At 39.3% G+C, this 11358-nt stretch overlaps 1 protein-coding gene across 1 annotated transcript in view; it reads right to left on the reverse strand.

Moving 5' to 3' along the window:
* Positions 1 to 1830: 1830 nt before the first annotated feature.
* The window catches only part of snupn (snurportin 1), a 16006-nt gene continuing 6478 nt past the window's right edge, over positions 1831 to 11358 (reverse strand). The window contains exons 5-9 of the mRNA XM_050072688.1: positions 4561 to 4657; positions 3913 to 4010; positions 3670 to 3747; positions 3077 to 3157; positions 1831 to 2912 (exon numbers count right to left, since the gene is read on the reverse strand). Of these exons, the coding sequence (XP_049928645.1) occupies positions 2592 to 2912; positions 3077 to 3157; positions 3670 to 3747; positions 3913 to 4010; positions 4561 to 4657 (675 nt within the window). The 3' untranslated portion in view covers positions 1831 to 2591. The remainder of the gene's footprint in view (positions 2913 to 3076; positions 3158 to 3669; positions 3748 to 3912; positions 4011 to 4560; positions 4658 to 11358) is intronic.

Consider the following 11358-nt stretch of genomic DNA (forward strand, 5'->3'; position numbering starts at 1 on the left):
ACCGGAACCAGAATCCAGACAAAATTCAGAGTGAATGGAAACCAGGCTCTTCACGTACAGCGAAGAAGAAGTCATGAGGATGGTTCATAAACATTGGTACAAAAAATGTGCCAATCCCATCAAGTTGATTTGGCATTATTTTACAGAATAAGTGAAAACATGGATCCACTCTTGGCTCAAGAAGAAAAGTCAGGGAATACCAAAGTCCAAAGGCTTCATCCTCTGTGGACCATGAATGTCTGTACAAGATTTCACAGCAATCCATCTAATAGTTGTTGATATATTTCAGTCTGGACCAAAGTAGTGAACTGACCGACTGATGATACCATCTGTAGAGCCGTGCTGCTAAAAAGAAATTAGAATAGTTTGAGTGGATAGTTGCTTTAAATTTACCACTACTTCCTCAGCTACTTTTAAACCACTACTTCCTCAGCTAAGGCAAAATACTAATTGCACAAAAATAGACCTCAGCATGTCGAAGGTGGAGACAGATTCACTGAATTTAAAAACTTTCACTTCTGATGAGAACCTCAAACAACTTCTTGAGTACTTTACTATTCTCACTAAAACCAGGACAACAAAAGGGACAAAGAAAACCAGGTTGCCTCCCTTCCTCAGAGATTGTAAACTACTTCATACAGCCCAGATCTGATAACCTGAGGCGATGGTCTTAGGTGTTCTTTCTCAGAGGACGTGTTGGCACAGGTCGCTGAAACCTCACAAGTTCACAACCCTGCCAGACACTTTCACGTCTCTTCCTGTTTCCGCCCAGCTCTTCAGTTACGCAAATGGCACAGTAAGCTCGGCGCAGAGGGGAAGAGGTGCTCATGAATTCTGCTGATGAGCGCTGGTATCAGCAGTATGAGTCACATCTTACCATAGACTGGAACATCAGCATGTACCGTCAAGTCTGAGGTGTTTGATGAGGATTTTCTTAACTTAATTTCCACTTAACTTTACTGTATAAAAAAATTATATGAAATTTAGTTTTTTCTTGCCTTATTTTATGGATCAAACTTTGCTTTATCACCATGGACACCTTAGACATGGAACAATCTTAAAAAAGATCAGCGATTAGAAACTCTTATATCCTTTGATGAATTGAAGGGCATCATAAAGAATGTGGTGAGAGACATGTGCTTGTTCGTCTTGAGAGGCCACTATGTTTGAATAGTTGTTGTTTTATTGTAGATTTTTTAATTATACGATGTATTTGTTGCACTTCAAATGTGTTTTGTTTGGCCAGGTCTTGCAATCTCAATGGGACGTCCTGGTTGAATAAAGGTTAAATAAAATAAAATAAATCAAATAATCATAATTTAGTAATGGGCTTGAGTGACCAAATTTAAATGTTCATTTCCTAAATGTATATATTTGTAATTGGTTTAATACTTTTAACTGCATCCCCTCAAAAACCAAGAGGTCCAACAGGTGTCCGATTAAATGAGCATGCTATAATTTTTTAACAATTTTCTTGAAGTCTTTTAACTATTTTCATGCAATAAGTTTTTCCGAACTCCGCTCGCCGGAAGCAAGGTAGTGGAATCCCATATGCAGAGTTAGAAACACAAAATGGCCGGGAAATTTGCCAACAACTGCCAGATAATTCCCCCCAAACCTCATGTTTTATTTTCCAGTAAACATTTGAGTAAGACCGTCCTAATCCTAACCCTAAATGTAATTGATGTCAGGCCATGTTTTTTTTTAGTTATTGTAAAACTGGTCTTAAATCTCATTCTAAGTGGCATTAAAAAAGTCTTAAATCTTGCTTTAAGCTGCAGGATCCCTGATGGACTCTTCAATAATCGTGGAAAAAAACAGTAAACAGAGTGTCTGCGAATAAAAAAATCAATTTATTTAGAAACATACACTTTAAAACATCCTCAAATCAATTTCAAATTTAACATTAAACTGTAAAAGTCCATGTCACGGCTGCTGTTCAATGATCGCAGCTCACAGGGTCTGACCAGTCAGCAACACCTCACCTTCCACATCACTGTGTGCAGCCCTCATTTCTGTTGCTTTAAGTCGTAGTTTGCTCCGAAATTCAGTATTTTTTGTTGAGTAAGCAACAATGATTGATGCAGAAAACCTGCAAACAGCTGATAGCAGCGTGGACGTTTGGTGTGTGAGATGTGTTTTAAGTGCAAAAAGTGCAGAGCAGTAAAACAACGCTTCACCACAACATTTACCGTGCTGCACTTTGCAGTGTATCTCCCATGTGAAACCTCCCGTCCTATTTTTTGATCATAAGTGCCTGCCCATGGTGTTATGTAACAGACTGCAACACACCGTGACTGAGTTATTGTAGCGGCTGAATACTGGGCAATTACTCTCAAAGAAACTGATCTGTTTCGGGGTTCAACAGGTACATGATGTAGGTGACAGAGTTTTTAGCCATTTAAAAACACATATAGGGCATAGCTCTACTAATCTGCACTCTGAGGGCGTCCTGTGCAGTGCCGGATTAGAATTAGCCATGCTCTGCAATTGGTCAGATCTGCAACACCATTCAGCAGACATTCTAAAGAGCCATATGTGGGCCGCCACCACTCGGAGTTAGTGATTTGCATCTCGTTTAAGCCTCCCACTCAGATCTCCATGTGTGCTTCCCTGATTGGCTTTTGATTTAAAAAGTTCAGAGTGTCCCCACCGTCCTGGGTCGGGGTGGACAGGTACTCTAACTCATAACCTCCGCTTCTGTTGGCTGGGCGGACTTCACTTGATGTTTTCTTGTGTTCCAGGATCTGCTGCAGCTGGTGGCTGGCGTACTCAGGCTTGGCTGTGAGGGCTCCTACGGGAACCTCTATGCCCAGGATGTCAGAGACCATGTAGGGGCGAAGCCAGCCCACCAGAGGGGTGCTGCCGGGGGTGTAATGAGTCTGCCGGTGGTAGAAGAGGAGACCATCCACCTGCAGCCAAAAATTCAGAATTAAATGTTTTTCTGTGTGCGTTTCATTAAAAGATTATCTTCCAAAAAAGTCATCACAGCATTTTTAGCATTTAACACCACTTGCAGGGTGCAGCAGTGATGTGTTAGCAGAAAATGGCTGCAGAACAGGAGAACATTTCTTACGCTGAAGTTGTACTCGGCTGCCAGGGCTTTCTGAATCAGCTCTGCTGTGCACTCTGTACTTTGGAGGCTCACAAACCGGAACTGTTGGACCAAACAAAACCAGAGCACCACGTTGTTAGTTCCAAACACAATTTGTCTTCTTGTCAAATGTGAGAAATTGCTTTCCAATGGCGAATTTACTCTACGAGGACTAAGCCTGATTTAGCTCCTGCTGGGCTGTGCTGCACAAAAACACTGAAGATTAAGAGGTGGAACTTGGACTTAAAGTTCACCCAGGCTTCCCCCAAAGCACCGTAATCTTTAAGATTTGTGTGTAATAATCACTTTAGTGCACAATTAGTACCAAAGAAGGTAATGGAAGTTTGCCTTTAATTTTCCTTTGTCTCATTTCCCCTTGAGGAGGTTCATGTTTGGGACTTTATTTATACCATATGTGGAAATAAGGTGCAGCAAGGCATAAAGCACAACAAACACAAAATGCAGAAAACCTCAGATTGAATAAACATGTTGCAGCGTCTCAAATAACAATACTGAGCACTGAAAACTAGGAGGGACAAAATGGGGCATGAAGAGGCTCTGTTCCTGTAACTCACGGGGTTGCGCTTGGCGATTTCTGATAGGCCGTCCGTCTCCTGGACTTTGGACTGGAGCCAGAAGAAACGGAACTCAGTCTGTTGATGAGAAAACAAGTACTGTAAACAAAAACCTCCTTTTCGGATCCCGAGCCAATGAGATGGGCAACGTGGCAAAAAAAGCACATCTGTGGCCCAGACTTTGCTACTTAAGCAATTAGACAAGCATTCCTGGATCGCTGGAGGATTAGAAGCCAGTCTTACCGGGCAGTCGTAGACCGGGTGGCCTCTCCAGCACATGACATCCAGGATGTAGTATGTTCTGTCCACCTCGCTGTAAATGCAGTCCAGGATCGTGTAGTCTGCATGGGGCAAACACAAAGGGCCATTTACGGACACACAGAATACACTATTATAAAACTAACTTAAAATCCCCTTTCTGGTCGACTATTAGGGGGCAGTCCTACTTGTTTCATATGTGATCAGCACTGCCCAGTTTGACAGTTTGACCACAGTTCACAAGCAGTGACTGATATAATTGTCAGCAGCATTAGAGATCCCCCAGCTCTGATTGGTTGTTTTCATTATTATTGCTAATGCCATTTGGAGTTCTATGAGGAGGCAGAGGAGCACAGATTATCTGCCTCATGTACCACCTTGAGGCTATAGTGACAGGTATATAAAAAATAACTTTCCATAATTGCTTAAAAATGACATAGTGTAACTTTAAACATCATTAAGATTGCAAAAATCTCTTCACTAAAATCACGACTGCATAAACTCCAAGTAACTGATGAGTGGGAGTCGATGGGAGAACCTACAGTTGGTGGAACACGTTCTTGTGTTGCTAAAATGACCCTGAGTGGCCACCATAGTGAACCACTGCACTCCAAATACAACAGGCCCTCCTACCTTTTCCCATGGCTGAGTTGTGTCTGTTCCCACCAGGCAGCAGGGAGGGGAAACGGTTCACACAGTAGCCGCTTTTGGTGTAAGCTGCAGTGGAACCCTTGGGAGAGAGAGAAAAAAAAAGTCAAAATCAGAGGCGCTACATGACTCCGGAAACAACTCCTGCCACGTCAGCCACTCTGTTATTTGAACTATCTGATCGAGTTTGACATTTCATGTGCGAGGTGTTCATGTGTTGGTCATATTAAAAAAGGCGACAAAGAGATTAGAACACTGGATGATTTGTTTTCTTCTGCTAGTTGACCGTATTTCCTTCATCAGTGGTACTTTTCTGGTGGTTATTTCCAACGTATCCGCCCCCCTACCAAAAGTACCCCTCGACCAGCACAACTTTTGGTATGTTTGAAACTTTCAATAAATTCTTGTCATCATGCAGTAACACTAAGACAACACTGAAGGTATCTTGAACTGCATCTTTTCGATAAGTTGCACATACAGTAGGGCTGCCACGATTAGTCGACTAATCAATGACTAATCGACTATTAAAATAATCAGTGACTATTTTAGTAGTCGACTAATCGGTTTGAGTCATTTTTCATAGAAAAGCACTATAAAAGTATCCCAAAATACTCTTACTGCAGCTTTTTACGTTCAGATATTGGCAGCTTTACACTCTCCCGTGACAGTGAACTAAAACCCTTTGGCGTGAGTATGAAACAAGACATTAGATGACGTAATTTTGGGGTTTGGGCGAGACAGACCGACATTTTAATACATTTTTCGATGAAATGATTAGTCGACTAATCGAAGAAATAATCGACAGATTAGTCGACAATGAAAATAATCGTTAGTGGCAGCCCTAACATACAGTAATATAAACTAAAATTATTTTAGGAATTACGTATGACTAATATCTTTATGAATTAAAATTCCAAAAAAATATCCTGTACCCACTACAGTTCTCCAAAGTGCCACCTGGGACACACGCTACTGCTCCACATACTTACAAAGGCATTTGTTCACAACACTGTGAAACTACGTGAACATGCTTTAATTTATTTTTAGATTATTTTGGGCGGCTTTTTGCCCGTCAGACAGGACAGACCAAGCGTGAAAGGAGGAGAGAGTGAGGATGACATGCAGCGAAGGCTAGAATCGCCTTCGTATATGGGACGCCTACTCTACCCACTACACCGCCGTGACACATGCTTCTGAAAGCTGCCAACTGAGCCCAACTAAAGGTCACCTAATACACACACTCAAACAGTCATGGGGGATTTATAATAATGATAAACTGATGATTTGGAAAAATGTTCACAGAAACCAAAACACTTAAAATTAGGGCTGATGACTTATGATGTGGCAAACACTGGAAAAATCATATAACATTATGAAAGTGATGTTCTATAAACCGTGTCACACTCATTTCTTTAGTTCTGAATTGCAATTGATTTCGAATCATTACTTTGAACAACAGAATTTAGTCAAATGAAAACAGTGTGATAGTGTCACTACTAGAGCTGAAACGATTACTTGATTAGGGGATACATGGTGGTGCGTGTACTTTCAGCAGCTCAGCACTCTGTAAAGCGGCTCTCTTTAATAAGTATTCTGTTAGTTTACTTGTTACTGAGTGCCACGTATGCTTATTTATTTATTTATTTATGTGCATTTATTTATTTATAAGCGAATAATTTTAACTTAATTTATGTTCACGACACATGTTGGCTTGTGTGCGCGAATGTGTGTGCATGTGTGGGCAGTGTGAGTGTGTGTATAGAGCATGAATGAATGAAAATTTATCCTTTATAATTTATTACTTTAAAATGTTCTGTTTTATTCTGAGCATCGAATTTCATTGTATTCATTGACATAAAAGCAATTAAACTGAATTTAATCATCACAACATGATCTCACTGAAACTAGAGCTGCAACTAATGATTGTTTTTATTGTTTTATTTTATCAATTAAAATGTAAAAAAAAACAGTGTTTCCCAAAGCCTAACATGAAGTCCTTGAGTGTCTTGTTTTGTCCAAAACCCAAAGATATTCAGTTTACTGTCATAGAGGAGCAGAGATTCCAGAAACTATCCATATTTAAGAAGCTGGAATCAGTCACAAGCTACACAAATTCTCCAAATATTTGATTCTTATAATTAAAGAAATTCTGGGATATGCAATACCTAATAACTGCAAAGTTATGTAACTTGGAAATACAAATGATTGAGTAATGGCTAATGACAGGTATTAATTTATTTCCTTTACTATTCTGATTGTGGAAAGAATTTTGTTATAAATGACACTCACGGTTGTATATACAAACTAAAACTCAATAAATATTTAAGCATAAACCACGAAGCTGGAATTAGAGAAATGTTTTAATTTAAAGAAATCACTTAAACATTGATTATCAGACTAGTCGGCGATTAATTTAACAGTTATCAATTTATGGATTAATTGTGGAGCTCTAACTGGAAGTATGAGGACAATACTACTGAATTATTGCCCAGCCCATATCCTATTTTATGGCATATTGTATTTGGAGCTCCCTAGATGCACTTAAAAATAGAAATGAGTGACTGAAATTCATAAGACAACTAGATGATTATACCTGCTCGGGTCATGAGAATAATGGGATTTTTAGGCGTAGGTGGTCCGAACACTTGTCAAACCCCAAACTCTTGGCATTAGTGCCTTAACTTCCCACAGAGCTGCTCAGGAGCTTTCAAAGATCGCAGTGTCTCATTGGGTAACTCTTACAAATAAATGTGAGCGCTCACAGGCGGATGAAACCTGTCTCTTTCAGTTTTTCCTTGAGCAACGGAAACCATCTGTTGCTTCTGTTTAATAACGAATGCTGTGCTGTGGTGTTCCAGAGATTTGTCGTCAATGAGGTCAAGATCTAAAACAATGAAATAAGGAACCAGATGACTGTCATTATGATAATACAGATGGTTGCATCACAGGGTGTGGAGTGACACTGCTACAACAAAGGTTCCTGTGTGCTCACGGAGGAAAACTGCAGTCTACGGCCAGTATGACTGGACGGGCATGTTGTACCAGAGTTACCAGTAATCTAATGCTGATAAGCATTTTCAACCCTTTTCATTACTCATGAACCACAGAACTGTCACAATACCTGGTAAATGAGGCGACTGGTTTATATTTACACCACCACAGAAAGACACATGCAGAGTTGTAAGAACGTAAACTGGAAAACCTCAGGTTTATTTCTTAACAAGAAGGTATCTGACAGAGAATTTCATTTCTAATAAACTATGTCATGATAATGATTTTGAAACTAAACTAGAGGAAGGCTAAAAGAGGGGAGTGTTTGGAGGTGCATCTAATTTGACTGACAGGTTTCTCATGATGCAACACAGTCGGGATGAGAAACAAGAACTGGTTCCAGTTGAGAAACAAATTGTCAGATCCATCGGAATTGTATGTCGATGAGCTTATCAATTCCTTTTTATCAATGGTGTCATTTTCTTCTGACAGCAGCACACTGCAAAACAATGACGTCAATCTTATGCGTCTGCAGCAAGAGAGAGTCACGGAGGAAGAGACATGGAGGAAGAGACATGGAGGAAGAAACGGTCCAAACCGTGGCTTCACTTCACGACTAACGATGACAACAGTGCTGCTCGTAATGTCTGTAAATAATTATCATATCAAGTAAGTGTGGAAACACCAGCAATATGGTGACACATCTTTCTATGCAACAACACAGGCTTTAATTGTAGTTAACACTACACACAAGTGCTGCTGCTTCCCAACTGAACAGCACGTCTGTTAAAAAGAGTAAATATCCTGTCACAGGCAGGCTTAGCAGATTTTTTCTTTGACTAAGAAAACCTACATGAAGAAGAATGTTGTACAAATATTCTCTCATTTCATCTATTTTAAAAGATGAATAAAACAGTTGCATTGATGCTAAAAACTTTTAAAGACCTACATTTTTTTTCCACACAGAAAACTGATCAGGAATAAAGGAAATAGAACAGAATCAATAATGGCACTGGTATAAATAAAACCTCATCTATTCCCATCCCTACAACACAGAGCTTGAGTGGCTGCCACTAAATTGCTTGTACTCGGTGTCACCCTGGCTCCAACTTCTCTCCCAAATCTGCATTTTCTTTTTGTTTTCAACAACTGACAAGATGGAGACAGTGTTTTTTTCCCTGTTAAAGATTTTTTTTTCCTATTTTCCTTTTTTTTATGCTGTAAAGCCCTCTGAGGCAAATTGTGATTTGTGATATTGGGCTTTATAAATAAAATTGAATTGAATTGAATTAATACAGAAGCATATTGCATTCACTTGACAAATTAAAAATAATCTGTTTTATTGAGTAATTTTTTCTGTTTTTCTTGGTAATTTTTTTCTGTTTTCCGTGGTATTTTTGTTTGTTTTTCGGGGTAATTTTTTCTGTTTTTCTGAGTATTTTTTTCTGAGTTAAGAGAGCAATAGAACAACAGACGCTTTCATTCCTTTCTTGAGAGCTCGATATAATGGAAGCAAACATGACCCACTTGTTTAGTTTAATCCAGTTTTACTTTGTTTTGGGTTTGAGACACTGGGAGATACTCTTGATACTCTTGTCTTTAAGTCATATAGATTTTATCATTAGTTTGTCGACTTTACGCAGGCCCCTTACTTGAGTCACCACGTAGCCATCCTGAATGCATTTCAGATGCATCATCTTGTATCCATGGAGCTTGCCATACGTGTCCAACTGATCCAACTGATGGGCTTTTCGTCTGAACAACCGCAAAGTCTTAAGGCGGCTGCGTAAAGTCGACAAACTAATGATAACACCATCTATATGACTTAAAGACAAGAGTATCTCCCAGTGTCTCAAACCCAAAACAAAGTAAAACTGGATTAAACTAAACAAGTGGGTCATGTTTGCTTCCATTATATCGAGCTCTCAAGAAAGGAATAAAAGCGTCTGTTGTTCTATTGCTCTCTTAACTCAGAAAAAATTACCCCGAAAAACAAACAAACAAAAAATCACACTGAAAAACAGAAAATTAAAAAAAAAAAACTCCAAAAAACAGAAAAAAATGACTCAATAAAACTGTTTTTTTTTTTTTATTTGTTGAGTGAATGCAATACGCTTCCGTAAATTAAATCCAAACTGCCGTTTTTAAATTTACAACTTTTTTTGGTGGGGTTTAAGTTAAGTTTAAGTTTATTTACTTTATTAATCCCCCTGAGGAGAAATTCAATGTTATTTGGGGGCTACTAAGAAAATAATAAAAGTTAAATGTTTTGAGGGAACTCTGAAACAATCTCTCACACCCTCAATATCTTGTTTTTTTCTGCATTCATGTTAGCAAGTTTCTGTATAATAATGTAGTGTTTGTAGAAGGCCGAGTAGCTAATTGGCGGCAGTAGCTCAGTCCACAGGGACTTGGCCTAGAATCCGGAGGGTCGCTGCTTCAAGTCCCCGTGCGGACCAAGTTTGAAGCTTGGACTGGTAGCTGGAGAGGCGCCAGTTTGCCTCTTGGGCACTGCTGAACAAGCACAGTGACTACAATTTTGATTAAAATTGATTCAATTTAAACTTTTGGATATTTGTTTCATCTTGTGACAGAATTCCCTGGTTCAATCTCTCATCTAAAAGAAAAAATATCGCATAAAAATGAGAGTAACAACAAAGCCCAGGGCAAACGTCAGTAATTGTTGTTGCTGTGTTCGGGCCTCGGGTTCCTGGAAATTTGGGATTCTATCAGACCGAGGAAAATCCCACTAAGCTCATTACAGTTAATGGTAAACATGAGGATGATGCCGACAAAATAACTACTGACGTGACAATGACCAGAGCAAGATCAGTGATAAACATGTCTAATATTCTTAACTTAGGTCAAACCTGATGAAATGAATATTACTACAGAATAATACTTGGGGGCTGCTTAATTTTTTCTCTGTTACTACCTTTGCATTACCTATAAAGCTGTTTAAGGTAATAAAAAGGCAGAGTACAGTAACTATATATACTATAATTTAGCCACTGCAGCAATCAGAATCAGAAATACATTATAGTTCCCTGAGGGGAGATTGTGATTCGTTACAGTTGCTCTGATGTAAAGAGTAGAGAATTATAAGAAGTAAGAATAAGAGTATGAAATATAGGTATGTAAATATAATGTAATAAAATAAAACTGAAATAAAAACATGCAATATCCTAAAATGTTTAACACTAGTACTTTAGATATTAAGAATAATATGCCTTTGTAGTGGGGAAATGGTTTATCGAAAATAATTGCTAGCTGCAGAACAGACAGAGCGTGCAAAATTCAAAGAAATTACTGCACAACTTTTTTTTTGAGAGAATTTATAATTATCATTCAGCCTTTATACCAAATTATATTGTTTCCTTAAAGACCAGTTGAGCTCTGAAGCTCAGTGCAGGGCAGGCCCACAGCCCTGTGTTTGGGAATCACTGCTATAAGCCCCTTTTACACTGCCAGATTTCTGGCGAATGTTGGGCTGTTTTGCCGGCACGCTGCGAGCGTTTAAACACACAGAGCTGGATTGGCAAGTTGATCCGAGGTGCCCAATTTTCTGCCTCGTAGGGTAGACATATTGGTGAAACCCTTTTAGTTTAAACAGACCGAGGCGGCCTTCCGCAACGGGAGGGGCTGTTGATGACTTGTGGGAGGAGCTGTTGATGACGCCGTACGTGCGACCCACTGGCGGTGGATAAACAGGAAACGGCTGATAGCAGGAATTAGCGAGCAGCTAGTAGCAAGAGGGAAACGCAACCCTGACAGACATTGTAAAGATGAGCA

The sequence above is a fragment of the Epinephelus moara genome, chromosome 20 (genome assembly GCF_006386435.1).
Source record: "Epinephelus moara isolate mb chromosome 20, YSFRI_EMoa_1.0, whole genome shotgun sequence".
Lineage (NCBI taxonomy): Eukaryota > Metazoa > Chordata > Actinopteri > Perciformes > Serranidae > Epinephelus > Epinephelus moara.